Source organism: Diabrotica undecimpunctata, chromosome 8, assembly GCF_040954645.1.
Source record: "Diabrotica undecimpunctata isolate CICGRU chromosome 8, icDiaUnde3, whole genome shotgun sequence".
NCBI lineage: Eukaryota > Metazoa > Arthropoda > Insecta > Coleoptera > Chrysomelidae > Diabrotica > Diabrotica undecimpunctata.
Window position 1 is genome coordinate 103,205,625 of NC_092810.1, and position 17,754 is coordinate 103,223,378.

Below are 17,754 nucleotides of genomic sequence, written 5' to 3' on the forward strand. Positions count from 1 at the left end.
TTCAACTTACCAAAGAGAAGACTTTATACGTGGAAATCACCCCAGGACAATGGCGAAAGAATAATTCGAAACCAGATTGATTTTTTACTGATAAACGAACGATACAGAAACTCCTTAAAATCCGTTAAAGCTTACCCAGGCGCAGATGTCTTTTCAGACCATAACCCTCTAATAGCGCAAATGAGTATTAAACTAAAAAGATTGGAGCAGAAAAGAAGAGCAAATCAGATAGACGTCAGTCATTTATGTAACCTGGAGGTAAAGGAGAAACTGCAAAAATGTATTAATAATAATTTCAAAATACTTCATGAAAAAGAAACATCTCAGCCAACGAACAACATAGATAAAAAATGGCAAAACGTAAAAATGGCGATAACAGGTCCTATGAAGAAAATTCTGACTAAAGAAAAACCAAAAATAAAGCAAAGGTGGATGACTGATAAGATCCTTCTTCTTATGGACAATCGGAGAATAATGAAAGGAAAAAACGAACAAAGGTATAAACAAATACAGAAAGAAATCAAAATAGAAATCAGAATAGCAAAAGAAGATTTTTATAAAAGAAAATGTGAAGAAATAGAGCAATTGCAGGCAAAACATGATATTTTTAATGTACATAAAAAAGTGAAAGAACTTACAGGTACACAAAAACGTAAGCAGCCAAATACCCTGTATAATGTCAACGGAAACATAATAACAGAACTAGAAGAACAGTTGAAGACATGGAAAAACTATATTGAAGAACTCTTTGCAGATGATAGACAACAATCTGAGCTAAGTAACATACAAGGAGACGAAGGTCCAGAAATAACGGAAGAAGAAGTAATGTACGCACTAAAAAGAATGAAAAATGGTAAAGCCCCAGGTCCAGATGAAATACCAACGGAAATCCTTAAACTAATAGAAAAAGACTCGATTCACATTTTGGTTAAACTTTTCAATAGCATTTATACATCAGGAAAAATACCACAAGAATGGCTTTTATCCACCTTTGTTACTATACCAAAAAAGATAAATGCCAAACAATGCAGTGATTACCGTACAATCAGTCTGATGAGCCATGTACTGAAAATATTTCTGAAAATTATACACTCTAGAGTACACAGAAAACTGGAAATGGACATCAATAATACCCAGTTTGGATTCCGAAATGGACTTGGAACAAGAGAGGCGTTGTTTGCACTGAACGTTATGTCTCAAAGATGTCTTGACATAAATCAAGATGTATTCATGTGTTTCATAGATTACAACAAGGCCTTTGATAAAGTGCGGCATGATCACCTAATCAGACTCCTGACAGAAAAGAATTTAGATAAACGAGACATCCGACTAATAGCAAATATGTACTACAATCAGAAAGCAGTAGTGAGAGTAGAGAATAATACCACTGAAGAAATCGAAATAAAGCGAGGTGTGAGACAAGGGTGTATACTGTCACCAACCCTGTTTAATCTCTATTCCGAAGACGTAATGAATAGAACACTCTCTGAGCAATCCGTAGGTATTAAAATAAATGGTGTTAGATTAAACAATCTGAGATTTGCCGACGACACCGTTCTGATCGCAGAAACACTTGAAGAGCTACAGACATTGGTGAATAAGATAGCAGACTACAGCGAAGAATATGGACTATCTTTGAACATAAGCAAAACTAAATTTATGGTAATATCGAAATCAACACAAAATGTCCAAAATTTATATTTACACAATGAAATTATCGATCGAGTTAGCAAATACAAATATTTAGGCACTTTTATAAATGAAGACAACGATAGCTCAGCAGAAATCAAAATAAGAATAGAAAAAGCCAGATCCATATTCACTAAAATGAAGAGAGTGTTCTGCGGAAGAGATTTGAGCCTTGAAATGAAACTTCGCCTGATGAGATGTTACGTACTTTCTGTCCTGTTCTACGGAATGGAGTCATGGACGTTGAAAAAGATTGATACCAAAAAATTAGAGGCATTTGAACTGTGGATGTATCGCAGAATCCTGAGAATATCATGGACCGAGAGAGTCACAAATGTCGAGGTCTTGAGAAGAATGAATAAAGAAAAGGAAGTCGTATTTACGATCAAAAAACGAAAACTGCAATACTTGGGACACATTACAAGAGGCGAAAGATATGAACTGCTTCGAATAATTATGCAAGGGAAAATAGCAGGAAAAAGGTCCATAGGAAGAAGACGAAACTCCTGGCTAAAGAATCTACGGGAATGGTATAGCTGTAGCAGCAACGAATTGTTTCGGTCAGCAGTTTCGAAAATACGTATAGCCCTGATGATCGCCAACCTTCGGAACGAAGATGGCACTTGAAGAAGAAGAAGCTCTGTTACTGAGTGCAGAACTCTCCCAAAAGGTATATGAAACCTTATCTTCCGTTTTGGAAGTAAAACAGATACACTTATGGTGCGATTCAGAGATAGCAATATATTGGGTAAAGTCTCCAGAAACAAATTGGAATGTTTTTGTGGCAAACAGGGTAAAAAATTCCAAAACATATCAAAAAATATCCTATTGCATCACATATCCACTAAATTGAACGTCGCGGATATTCCTACGCGTAAAATTAAAATTGCTCAATTAATTGATAATAAATTATGGTGGAACGGACCTGAATTCTTGTTAAATAAAAATATTGATTATACACAATTTAAATTGAATGTTGATTATAACACTGACACAGAGCTTAAGAAGCAAAAGGTAGCCTTAGTGGTAAGACATGTCGAAACAAAAGATATATTTTCCGAATTATTTAATAAAACGTCAACGTTTTCTAAACTCTTGTATACTATAGCCTTTGTAAATAGGTTTGTGAATAATTTAAAAAATTCACGCAATAAATTGCAAACCCAGACGGGTAAAATTACTGTCGAGGAATTAGACCGAGCAGAGATTTTAATTGTAAAAAATATTCAAAAACAAAATTTAAATTTAGAATTTCAGGAGTTAACAAAAAATAATTTTGTAAAAAATAAATCTATACAGAAATTGTGTCCTTTTGTGGACCCACACTTAAAACTCATAAGAGTGGGAGGCCGTTTAGGTAATACTTATTTAAATTACGATCAAAAACACCCTATTTTGTTACCCAGTAATTATAAAATTGTTTATCTATTATTAAAAAGAGAACACATTCGTTTGCACCACGCGGGTGCTCAAACAGTGTTAGGAAATTTCCGTACTAGGTACTGGCCTATGAACGGTTTAAAAATGATAAAAAAGATTGTTAGATCTTGTCACGTATGCTTTAGGTATAAGCAGAGAAATGCCGAGCAGTTGATGGCAGAATTACCTGCCAATAGGGTAACGCCCAACCGAGCCTTTACAAATGTAATGGTAGACTATGGGGGTTATTTTCAGATTAAAACTTCTACATTGCGAAAGGCCTCATTAGTTAAATGTTACATGGCAGTTTTTGTATGCACGGTTACAAAAGCCGTTCATTTGGAATTAGTTTCCGATTTGTCTACAGAGGCATATATAATGGCACTAAAACATTTTGTAAGTAGAAGGGGGTTGCCGAAATCTATTTTGTCAGATAACGGTACGTGTTTTTGGGGATGTCGAAACAAATATAAAGAATTAAAAACTTTTTTCCAGAAGTCGGAGGTAAAGGCGGAAATAAAGAATTATTGTTTAAATAATTTCATAGAATTTAAATTTTTAACACCTCAAGCACCCCATCAGGGTGGCTTACATGAAGCTGGCGTAAAAAGGGCCAAATATCACATTTATAGGATGTTAGGTGATACTAAATTAACTTTCGAACAATTCTATACGGTGCTAACCCAAATAGAGGCCGTAATGAACTCTCGCCCTCTGACACCCATCTCCAACGATGCAAATGACTTAAGTAGTCTCACCCCGGGACATTTTCTAATAGGAGAATGTCTAGTGAATTTACCTGAAAGGGATATTTTAAATGTTAATGAAAACAGACTGTCTGTATACGAAAAGTTAAATCGAATTCAACAAACCTTTTGGAAACGCTGGAGTTTAGACTATTTATCTGAACTCCAGGCCCGTAATAAGTGGTATTTAGAGCGGGACAATTTGAAATTAAATGACCTAGTCTTACTAAAAGACGATAATTTGCCACCAATGAAATGGAAATTGGCAAGAGTAATAAAACTACATCCGGGTTCGGACGGTAAGGTGCGAAATGTGGAAGTAAGGACATCTACTGGTATATATACCAGACCCATTACTAAATTATGTATTTTACCTTTAGAAAAGGAGATGCTGGCTTTCGAGAAGGAAAGTCTGGTAAATATGACTAAAATAGTAGACTTAAAGGGAAAATGTAACATTAACTTGGAAAAGGTTACGGCCTGAGGTTCCGAGGGGAACAAAAATTTCTCCCGAAATTGGGTCTTGGGAATTTCCCAAGCCGGGGGAAAAATGTTACGGTTCTGTAACGATAACATTTTTAAATAAAATATAATATTAATAAAAAGAAAATAAAGCACGCCGCTGTTCAAATGTTAATAAAGGAATTATTTCTGTGGTCATATCAAGGGGTCTTTTTTCTAAAGTGTAAGAATAGTTATCTATTGCGTATGATACGAATTAAAGCGAGATGGACATGTCTCGCCCAAATATCAGAACTAGTTTTGCAGCCTATACAAAAATATGGATGGGTTCGTCTAAGGTTACTTAATAGCAAGAAATGAAAAACAAAAAGGACATTCGAGAGAAGACTGGGGAAGTAAAATGTTGTTATATTGATGAAATGGATTATGCCGCAATTCCGGCAGTTAAAAATTACTTCTAATAATCGTTAATATTAGTGCTAGTGTAACGAACTTAGTATGCACGTTCAGTGTAAAAAGTTAAAGTGCTGAAGGTGAAATGGTAGATGGTTTTACAACAACTTTTGGAAAAGCAAGGTAAATTTTACCCAATATAAAATGCAGCATAGGGCATAGCTGAAATCTAGGCCAACGAATAATTCGACCCCTAATAAGAGTCCGAAGAACATCAATAAGTAGACTATTGTGCTTTCTTTTTCCTTAAAAAACCTAGGTTTCGGTAACGCGCTAAGGCCTTTAAGAAAATAAAAAATATACAATATGACTGAACAAATTTCTCATTAATCCGCAGTTTTTAGTAGTTTTATTCAATCATTTTTGCAATAAATCGTTTATACAGATTAGATTTTGCTAAGTTCTACTATTGCATTTAAAAATAGTATTCAGTAAATAAATTAGTATTAACATTAAAATTTAACTATAATTAACCTAACTAAAACTTTTAGGGTTTAAGGATAGGATAGAATTGTCCAGTCCTATCGTATAAATAGGTTGGTACCAATCCTTAGGGTATATAAATGTTTATTTCTTTATGTAGGTATTTAATGATTGAAATACGTTATGTCATTTTACCTAAGCTACACAAGAATTTGTTATATTATTTTATATTAAACCGACTTTCATAATTTATTGGATTTTATTTCTAGACATAGTTTGTTGTTGGATTTACAGGTTGTCCTATTAGAATATAAAAATTTATATTCAATAATACAGGGTTTCTCAGGGTACCTAGTGATTTGTTAACATTATCAGTTGGTCGTAATTACTGAAACTCTGGGTGGTCCACTAAATCGAAGGGTCTTCAAGCGAAGAAGTAAAAATCGCAAGGAACTGTGGGACAGTGAAGTCTTTTTCTGGGTTTAGAATTTTACTAATCACCGGGGTTGGCTTGGTATCACTGTTCTCCCACACCCATAATTCGGGCAATGAGACCACAATCTATCGAGCAAGCTATACAATTCATTAAAGAAGAAGATAATATTAAATACTATCAAAAAAGTCAAAATTTTAATACTAATAATAATAATAATAGTAACAAATATTCTAGAAACCCAAACTATAATTTTCATTTAAATTCCCAAATAAATTCTCGCAATAATAGACATTTTCAACCTTCACAATCACATCAGTATCAAAGAAACACTCCCCAAAACTATCAGTATAATGTCCAAAATTCTAATAGGCCAACTCAAAATGTTTGGCGACCAAATCCAAATTTTGTTCCCAATAGACCCACTAACATGAGTACATCTACTAGGAATAGTATTCCCCAGTTCAGAAATAGCTTTCAAAACTCTAACAAGCCAGCTCAGAACGCTTGGCGATCAAATCCCAATTTTGCTCCAAACACATCTACTCCTATGAGTACAACTACTAGAAATAGTACTCCCCAATTCAGGAATAATTTCCACAACCCTAGAAATCCAAATCAAAATTTTACATTCGAAGAACTATATAATACCGAATACGAATCGATTAATAATAGTGATCACCAAAATACTTCTCAGACTTCTCATCAACAAACTTATGATATTGTTAACGAAGAGCATCATCAAAATTTTCAAGACGTCATCTTTCAAAACCAACCGACTTAATAGAATTAAATTTTTCCACAAATAAAAGAGAACTGCCATATATTCAGATTCACGATCCTCCGTTAAAGTTATTGGTAGATACAGGTTCCTCTAAATCCTTTTTAAACCCCGAAAAAGCTAACCTTTTCTACAAAAATTATATCTTTTATGAACCCTTTGTTGTTTCCGCAGTATTTCAAAGTACAAAGAAGGACTTTTGTGCAGAAATCCCCATTTTTTCAGAATTTAATCAAGAAGGTAAGATTAAGTTTCATCTTTTTGATTTTCATAGAAGTTTCGATGGTCTTTTAGGACTAGATAATATAAAATATCTTAATGCCAAGTTAGATTTCGTAAATTCTCATTTAACTACTCTATATTCTAGTATACCTATAACGTATTATAAATCTGACCTAAAAATAATCTTTAAACAAAAATTGGACCCCTTATCTTGTAGTGTAGCCAAAATTCCAGTTTCTCAAAAATCAGGATGTATATTTATCCCTGACCAAACTATTCAAAAATGTGAAATCCCTGCGTGTCTCTCGAACGCAATAGACGGTTTTGCTCTAGTCGAAATCTATAACCGAACCCAAGATGAAATTTTTGTCACCTTAGATGCTCCAATTGATACTGTTCCTTTTGACGAAAATTGTCATGAATTATTCCATGCAGACATAGTGCCTGCTGACGAAATCGAAAAATTTAATATTGAAAATTTAATCCGTACATCTCATATGAACTCTGAAGAAAAACAAAATATTCTAAAAATTTGTAATAAATATTCTAATCTTTTTCATAGCGAGGATAAACCTCTTACATTTACAAATAGAGTTAAGCATTTTATAAAAACTAAGGATGAACTACCTATTTATAGTAAATCGTATAGATACCCCTTTGTTCATAAACCAGAAGTAAATAGTCAAATAAACAAAATGTTAGAACAAGGAATTATTAGACCAAGCAACTCACCTTGGTCCTCGCCTATCTGGGTAGTACCCAAAAAAGCAGATGCATCAGGAAAAAAGAAATGGAGAATTGTCGTAGATTATAGGAAACTGAACGAGAAAACAATTCCAGACAAATACCCATTACCAAATATTATCGATACACTTGATAAATTAGGCAGATGCAACTATTTTAGTACACTTGATCTAGCTAGTGGTTTTCATCAGATTGAGATGCACCCAGACGATATTCCCAAGACAGCTTTCAATGTTGAGAATGGACATTATGAATATGTTCGTATGCCATTTGGACTCAAGAATGCTCCTGCAACTTTTCAGAGAGTTATGGACGATATTCTGCGAGGTCTTCAAGATGACATCTGTCTTGTTTACTTAGACGATATAATTATTTTTTCTACTTCACTACAAGAGCATATTGTAAATTTAGAAAAAGTTTTTAAACGTTTACAAACCAATAATTTTAAAATACAACTAGATAAGTGTGAATTTCTAAGAAAAGAAGTAGCCTATCTTGGTCACGTTGTAACTACAGAAGGTGTAAAACCAAACCCAGATAAAATTAATGCAATTGTGAAATATCCAATTCCTAAAACAGCACGCGAAATAAAAGGATTTTTAGGATTGTTAGGATATTACAGGAGATTTATAAAAGATTTTGCCAGATTAACTAAACCATTAACGAAATGTTTAAAAAAGGATGCTAAGATAGAACACACTCCAGAATTTGTAAAATGTTTCGAAGATTGCAAAAATCTATTAATTAATGAACCTATACTTCAGTATCCAGATTTTAATAAAGATTTTATATTAACTACTGATGCAAGTAATGTAGCAGTAGGAGCCGTATTGTCTCAAATTGTAAATGGTCAAGACAAACCAGTAGCTTATGCCTCGAGAACATTAAACGAGTCCGAACAAAACTACAGTGTTATAGAAAAAGAACTTCTTGCAATAGTATGGGCAACTAAGTATTTTAGACCTTATCTATTTGGAAGACAATTTAAAATTATGACAGACCATAAACCTTTACAGTGGCTTATGTCTCTAAAAGAACCAAATTCACGATTAGTGAGATGGCGTTTAAAATTAGAAGAATTTGATTACATAATCGAATACAAGAAAGGAAGTTGCAATGCAAATGCAGACTCCCTATCTAGAATAGAGATTCATTGTAATGAATTTTTAAAATACATGGAAGAACAAAATAAGACTCCGACAAGGAACGATGATGATAGCGTTTCGATGGCTGTAAATATCGACGACGACATTAACGAAGAAAATTTAGAACAAGGAAATGATCAAGATAACGACATTGAAGATAACAATGATGATGGAGAAACTGTACATACTAGTATAGAAGATCCAATACTAGGAATGCTCATTTCTGATAAAAATCTCAATGTTTTTGATCACCAAATTGTAATTGATATTGTTTTACACTCAGCTGCCAAACCAAAAATTGAAAAAATATTTCCCAACAGAAAAAGACTTTATATCCAAATTTCAAAAAATAATATTGTACAAGAAACTATTAATATATTTAAAAATTACATTGACCCAAAATACAAATATGCTGTGTACTTCAAAGAAGACACCTTTATACCAGAAATATTAGAAACGTTAAAAAACACATTTAAAAATTCTGCCTACAAGTTAATAAAATGTAACAGCATCTTAAAAGATTTAGTAGACAAAGATGAACAGCATGAAAAAATAAGGTTATTTCATGAAGGAAAAACCAATCACCGAGGCATTCTAGAAACAGAAACTAGAATTAAACGTACCTACTATTGGCCAGGAATAAAACAAGATGTAACAGATTTTATAAATAATTGTAATATTTGCCAAGTAAATAAATATGATCGTAATCCGCCAAATCAAAAATTAATGATTACACCCACAGCTACAAAACCGTTTGAAATAATATTTGCAGACACTTTTCAAAGTCAAGGCCAAAAATTTCTTACTATAATAGACACATTTTCTAAATACGGTCAAGCATACCCACTTTCAGCTTTGACAAGTACTGAAATTGTAAGAGCTTTTCTAACCTTCATGACACATCATGGAATTCCTGATCTCGTAATTATGGACCGAGGCACAGAATTAAAAAACTCTGTTGTACAAGAATTCTTCGACATACATAAAGTAAAAACTCATTATGTTACTACAAATAGTACCCAATCCAAAGGATCTATAGAGAGATTTCATTCTACTCTAATAGAACACCTACGAATAATTAGAAGTAAATCAGATGGAAAAATTGATATCTTAAATCAAATGCCTTATGCTATTTTAGGATATAATAACTCAATACATTCCGTAACTCAACAAAAGCCTATAGATATTATAAATGGACACATTAACACTAAAGAAATATTTGATATGAACATAGACCAAAAGCTGATTAATAATTATATGCAAAAACATAGAGATACGACCAAAGAGATCTATAAAGAACTTAATAAAAAATTGATCGAACAAAAAGAAAAAAGTATTGAATATCACAATAAGGATCGACACGAACCACTCACATACGAAGAAGACAGTGATGTTTACAGGAAAAACACTACACTTGTACGAAATAAACTTAACCCTAAATTTATGAAAGATAAAGTTGTTAAAGATGCAAAAATTAAAGTTGCTACTCAAAAAAGACTTTTACATAAACAAAACTTAAGACGACCAAAAACTAACCGGAAAAAACTCTTGCAGGTTCCTAATGACAACGATGATGGTCCTGGGCCTTCAACAAGCCGAGACTAAAGACTTAATAAACAAATTTTATTATCGACAGATATTGTAGAGAATTTTAATAATACTATTTCTCTCATAAAGAGTAACCAAAAAGTAATTTTCTCTGGTTTAGAATCTATTCGTTCAAACCTTAATAAATTTATTTTTAATTTTGAAGATTTCCTTATAACTAGAAATATTTTAGATCAATTAAGTATAAGTATAAATATTATATTACAGTTACTAACAGAAATAGAAAACTCTATAACATTTGCGAGACTAGGTATTTTAAATAGTAGTATAGTAAAGATTAATGAACTGAAGTCAATATTAACTCAAATTATGAAATATCATTCAAGAAACGAACTAATTTATCCGAATATTACATCAGACATAAATAAATATTATAATATCTTAGAAACAGAAGCGTACTACTCTAACTTGACAATTGTTTTCATTGTCCATGTTCCAATAGCTTATCCTGACGAATACTCCTACTATCATTTATACTCGATTCCTACTGTAAATCGAACTACCATAGTACCCCCTAACACCTATCTGATAATGAATGAAAATTTTTACCAATACACATCTGTACCATGCTCCAATCTGAAGTCAAAATTCTTTTGTCCCGAGAATCATCTGAAAAATAAAAATGAAGAAGACTGTCTATTCCAACTCCTTAAACTGAAATCTAATCCTACGAGATGCCAAAGAATAGAAGTTCACATTTCAAAAAATATAATCCAGCAAGTAGATGAGTCCCACTACATCGCTATTTTGGTAACCAAAACCAAAATCCAAATGAACTGTACCAACACAGACCTTCAATTAATTTCTGGAAATTATCTCATCACAGTTCCCTTTCAATGCCAGTTTAGCACAGAAGACCAAACATTTAGTAATAATCGCCTCATTTCTGAAAGTCAGCCACTATTACTTCCGAATATAGTTATTCCTCATCCTCATCAAGAAGAGATTCCCAAAGTTCATATCGAAGATGTCCAACTGGACCAGATTCATTTAGTTAAGAAGAAACAAGAAGAAATTAAAACATTGATACTTAAAAACTCAAAAGCTACTAGTCCTTTTAACTTTTGGAACCTATCAATAATATTTTTGATTATAATAATTTTTGCATATTTTGGTATTAAATGTATAAGAAGAACGAATTCGCAAAGAAACGATGATAGTCCCATGGAGAATGTTCACATCCAAGATGATCCTGAAGGAAACCTACCACAAGCCCAACCTAGGTCATTTTTCAATTCCATGAAAAATTCCAGAAACTAAGGGTGGAGGAGTTATAGTCGTTGACCCCATAAGCCAATACCCTAAATCCGATGCGTCAGCACCTGAACTATGATCGACCTGAATATAAAAGTGCAACTTGCGAATTATTGTTTTATTTTCCAATGTGTAATGTATTTCATTTTTAATTAATTATTATTTAGTCTGATTTGAAACTTTGTACAGTGAAGTCTGATTTTAATATTGTAACTTTTAAGAACGCAATAAAGTTCTCTCGCATTTGTAAATTTAAATAATTATTTTTTAAAAATCGTCCCTGAAGGGCAGAAACTATCAGTCGCTTCTACCAATTTCTATCATTTGAATGTATGACTTCCATTTAAATGAATTGTTGTGAAATGTTTTAAAAATTCAGTAGATGATTTTATAAAGAAAAATATTATAAATCCTTTAAATTTACTATCAGATTTAAAAAAAAAATGTATCTTACTATTAGAAAATCCCTGGTGCAAGCGTAAATGACACATATTTTAATTTGTTTTTGATACCTACTTAATTAAGTTTTCGTTTCTTATAGTTAATCGGAAAGACTTAGTAGCCGAACCTGAGCCAAGTACATCGGGTATCCAGAAATCGTATATTCCAGAAAAAAAAAACTTGAAATAAGTGATTACTAAAGTGACGATTCTGTTACTGACCCTACATTTGTACCTGAAAGTTCTAATCGTGTCATAGGGCATACACAATTGGAAGTTAATGACGTGCATAATCCTCCTGAGATTCTTTCTTCTTCCGATGATATTACACAACCAGCTTATTACAGTTACAGAAAACAGAAAGAGAAAACGAAAAAGAAAAACTAAAAGAAATTTTGGTCAGTAATATGTGACTGCAGCTGGTAAAACTATAGAAAAACGTATCATGAAGCCCCTAAACAACTGTTGTAACAAATGTAAGTGAACAACAAAGACAACAAATATTTGTAGACTTTTGGAACTTAGGGTTATATGATTTGGGGCAATGTTCGTTTCTTCAATGATGAGTATACACGAGAAACAAACTGAAAGACGACGTGTAGACGATCTAGACAAACAAAGATATAAGATGTATACATACAAATATTATTTCGAAATTAACTTTAACCGAATAACACTATGTCAAGGATGTTTTCTCAGAACCTTGGATGTCACAAATAATTTCGTTAAACTTATTGGACTAAAGAGGAGAAGCAGCTTCAGCGGCTTCGTGGAACCAGATCAACGTGGTAAGAAACTACCTTCAAGCAAACATTCTGCAGATAAATTACTAGAAGTAATAAACCATATTAATTCTTTTCCACTTTATGGAAGTCATTATACCAGACGAAGGAGCACATGTAAATACTTACCACCCTATTTAACTATTTCTAAAATGCATTCATTATATTCCGAGTCCCACGTTCAACCTGTCAGTGATAAAATATACAGAAGAGAATTTCACAAACTAAATTTAAAATTTAAAAAGCCAAACGTGGATACTTGCAATTCATGTGATGTGTTTAAGATAAAGCTCGACATAGCTAACGACAAAACCGCGAAAAACACAATAATTTTAGAACGTGAGTATTACCAACATGACGCTGATTTAGCATATCGTGAAAAGAAAGCCGATACAATATTAGCTGCTAACAATAATCAAACTCGTTGTCTCACGTTCGATTTGCAGCAATGTCTTTCGACTTCTGCGTTAGAGATATCAGTTGCTTTTTATAAGAAAAAACTATGGACGTTTAATTTAACAATTAACGATAACGCAACTGGTTTGTCTACACATTTTATGTGGCATGAGGCTATATCAGGAAGAGGTGCTAATCAAGTAGAATCATGTCTGTATAAGTACATGCTAGCGATACCTGATGATGTCATTTAGTGAATAATGTTGATTGTGGATTTTCTCCTACTTCTCTGGCCAACTGATCAGCTTTTTCGTTTCCAGTTATACCACAGTGTGACGGAACCCAAAGGAATTTAACAAATCGGTCGTTTTCTGGACATCTCATTAGTTCTGACTTTATAAGCAATAGAATGGGATGGTTTGGGTATAACTGTTTCATAGAGCTGAGAGCACTTACAGAGTCAGTTGGTTGATGATTAAGGTTAGTTACATTGTATGTCTCAGGAAAATGTATGTTTAAACTATTTTCTAATTTTTGGATCTGAATATAAAACGAAGGGCTTAATCTTTGTGAGGTGTTAAATGTCGATGTGAATCTGTCAGCAAACGTGTTTTTAAATGTCGGTATATGTGGATTGGCTGACAATTTAGCAGCATACACAAGGCTGAGGTAGTTTCTTCTTAGTTGAAGGGAAGGTTCACCTGATTCACAATCATCATCATTCAATCTTCGCTTATCCACTGCTGGACATAGATCTCCCTCATAATTTTCCATCTATTTAGATCTTGTGCCTCTTGCATCCAATTCCTATGACATCGTTTTAGATCGTCAGTCCAACGTGTTGGTGGACGACCTCTGCTTCGGTAGGCATCATCTCTTGGTCTCCATTCCAGTATCCGTTTTGTCCATCTATTATCTGTCATTCGAGCCACATGACCTGCCCAGTTCCATTTCAGTATTGCTACTCTCTCTACTGCATCAGCCACTCCTGTTCTTTGTCGTAGCTGGCGATTTGGGATCTTGTCTCGTAGTGAAACGCCTAACATAGCACGCTCCATCGCCCTTTGACACACACGGATCTTTTGAACTGTTCTCCTTGTCATGGTTAACGTTTTCTCACCGTAAGTTAACACTGGCAAAACACACTGATTAAACGTTTTTCTTTTAAGGCATATTGGTATATCAGACGATTAGGTGTTGGTTCGTTGAACGCTCGAAGTCGATCATCACAAGTTTATGGTATCTGGTTACTCACATATGGAAGTAGATTTGGACCATGCTATAATAGAAAAAAAGAAGAAAAAAACGGCTATACAAATGTATCATCCACATGACTGGATGCAACTGATTCGTACAAGCAGTAATAAATATAAGGTTGTTGAAATGCAATATGCTGATTTCTTTGATTTTGCTGCTTTGCTTAAAGGTCCTTTTACTATGCGAAAAAAAGATTGCAGTGGTAATAATTTTAAGTGGTTTTACGTTAAATGGTTTTCTGACCGGCGCGATTTCGGTAGTATTAATTATAAAACATCCCTTCAGCAAAATGAGTCGTTCAAAACTATTTCTTTCAAAAGATCAACAAGACAAACAAGAAATTTTATATTGCAGCCGATTACGGACCAACAGTTGGCAATAAGTAAAGAGAAAAGGCGAGATTTAATTTCTTTGCTACCTTTAATACTGGAATACTTTCATCACTTTTACGAAAATCCAAAGACTGCTGCCGATGTTAGAGACGTAGATCCGGACTTAGACAGAGACGAGAGTGACTTATAATAATGTTTATTTAATAAATATTGATTTTGTATATTGAAGACTTAATAAAAATTGTTACTTATAGTATCTTTGTTGAACTGTTGAATTGTAAGTATTTAGGTTCCCTAAATAGTATCTGCCTTAACCACTTAAGCCAAATTTTCCAGTTGAACATAATAACTTAAGTCAGTTATTTTATTGTTTAATAATGATGCATTAATATGGATAGCACAGTTGAAAGGCTCATAAATAATATACAAATACATTTTAAAAGAGAATATTATGTGCCTTTAAACTTTTTCACCCGAAACTTTGAACCTTCCCCTGTAAATTTTTTCTTATTTTCAATTTAAGACTTAAGTGTAAGACGGGTCTAGATATGTTGTTATCTAACGAGTTCCTCGTTAACTAAAGTGAACGAAAAACTTTTTATTATCAACTTTTTTAGGAAGTGTTAAACCCACACATTTGCAAAAATTTTGTTTGAAGTATCCCCAACACTTTTCGAGCGTCTGGGTTTGTGAGACCCAGCGCAGCGACTGGAAGGTTAAAATATTATCCTTTCCAGTCGATTCATTTGTTTCTTCTTAAATTAAGGTAAAATATATTACTTAAGAAAAATGTTTTATTGTCGAAATAACTGTCGTGAGTTTTTATGATCATTTAAAAAAAACAATAATTTTTAATAAACTAATACGAAAATAAATAAAGTATCGACTTTTTAACGAAGTAATAACACAGATATTGTTTACGTATGAGATAAAAAAGTTTTGTGCTTGAAGTTTTGTAATATTTATCAAACATTAGAAGAGTCATCAATTTTAAAAGCTAAAACGAATAACAGCATCGTAAAAATTGGCTCGTTAATTGGACCCTTTTCGTGTGACAACGAAAACTCTTTAACTTTTAAATTAACTGGTTTTGTGTACTTTCAGTCCCTCCGCTGTTTATTTATTTTTTATCCACTCAGCTATATTTGCTTCTTGATGTCTTTTCTGTACAGAATGTAGTAAAAAGTTGGGTAATTTATATTTATATTTTTTCTCTTCGACAATTAGTGAATGTACTAACTCTCAAATTATTTTCCCTAATAGATGATAAAAATTCTCATACTTAAGTTTAAATGATTATTCTGGAACACGTGATTCCTATATATATTTTGCATGTATTATCTTTCTATAACAATTGACAAAATGAATATTCATACTAATTCATCATTACTCGTTTTGAGTCCACTTCTGGACATGGACCTTGCGTAAATTTATAGGGATGACCTCGAAAATATTTTATTTTAATAATTTCTGATGCTAGAATAAATAATTGAATAAATTAAGATATATTATAGTAAAAAACATTAATTAGTAGCGATTTTAAATTATAAATCTTTAAGTTTATTTAATAATAAAAATAACTCAACTGAAATATTTGACTAAACTAAAGGTAGGTATATTCAGTTCGAAAATAAGTATGTGGAATTGGCGTAATAGTTAGAGACGTGGTCTATTGACAAGAAGATTGGGGTTCAATTCACACCAAGGATAAAATTTTTGTTTTATTTAATCAAAAAATAATAAAAAATATGATACATATTAGGTAACAAGTTTTCGAAAACTCATTATTTACAATTTATTCTTATTCCAATGTTATAAAATGGAAATACAAAATAATTCAATTCCAGTTTTACAGTCTTCAGTTGTGAATGCAAAATAATCCGGTGAAGACTGTTTAATGTCAAATCCATTACTAAATTCTCAGTATTAATATCAATTCCTCTGTACAGGTAATGATTTTCAAAACAATTGATAACATTGGAATGGATGCGCGCGAACAGCTGCCTGCTTTACAGCTAACCAGATCATCAATCCTTCAGCCATCAAATAATAACATATCGAGAAGTGTTTTTGCACGGTAAACAGAAACTTTTTATTGAAAAAACAATTCGTAAAAATGGTTTTAACGGTAAAGGAAAAAGTGCAAATTGTTGTCTGGCATGTGAATGGATTATCAGACAACATGATTAGACAACAATTTGTAAATATGTTTCCAAATAGGCCGGCTCCAGCACGATCAACAATTCAGTCCATTAAACGTAATTGTTTTTACTTATGGATCCGTGTTCGCTCCAAGAGGAGTTCGTAGACGAAGGGAGGTAAATCCAGATTTGGAACTAAGGGACACTTTGATTTGTGCAAGTATTGAGCAAAATCCTACCCAATCAACATCTCGTCTCAGAGAACAATATGGAATTTCAAGATTTAGAGTAGGTAAAATTTTGAAAATACATGGATACCGTCCCTATAAACTTCATAAATCCAACGAACAATTCCCTGGGGATTAATATAAACTTTTAGAATTTTGTCAAACTGCAATGGAAATATCACATCAAGATGATCATTCTTTAGAGAACGTTTTGTTCACCGATGCATGTACGTTTTCATTGCATGGCCGTTACAATTCAATAAATGCTCGGTATTGGTCTCGAGGAAATCCTCGTCAGATTTATGTCGCTCGTACCCAGCGTCCTCGAAAAGTAAATGTTTGGGGAAGCATAATAGGGAATCATGTCATTGGTCCATTTTTTATTGACGGTATGTTGACTGGGCGGAAATACTTGGAACTTCTGCAAAATCAAATTGTCCCAGCCCTTCGTAATTTACCAATACCTTTCGATTCCATATGGTTTCAACACGATGGTTGTCCTGCACATAATTCTTGCATCGTCAGTGAATATCTCAGTGCGACTTTTCCTAATAGATTGATTAGTGGTCACGGAGATATTTTTTGGCCTGCAAGATCACCTGATCTTGCACCTTGTGATTTTTTATGTGGGAATATATCAAGTTTAAACTATATGAAATTAAAGACAATTCTCTCCAACAATTAAGAGAAAAGATCTTTGATTCAATGAAAGGTATTAGTCCAGAAACATTAACTAATGTTAGACGAAACTTTTATAATAGATTGGGTTATTGTTCTGCTACTAATGGAGGCTTATTCGA

General features: G+C 32.9%; 1 protein-coding gene across 1 annotated transcript; it reads left to right on the top strand.

Moving 5' to 3' along the window:
• Window positions 1-3,213: 3,213 nt before the first annotated feature.
• On the top strand, window positions 3,214-4,338 carry LOC140449040 (uncharacterized). Its single transcript, XM_072542179.1, has one exon. It carries the CDS (start codon window positions 3,214-3,216, stop codon window positions 4,336-4,338), a length of 1,125 nt encoding a protein of 374 aa, XP_072398280.1.
• Window positions 4,339-17,754: the final 13,416 nt, after the last annotated feature.

What these genes read in the sequence shown, in the direction of transcription:
- LOC140449040 (XM_072542179.1), top strand. Translation starts at nt 3,214, where the DNA reads ATGATAAAAAAGATTGTTAGATCTTGTCACGTATGCTTTAGGTATAAG.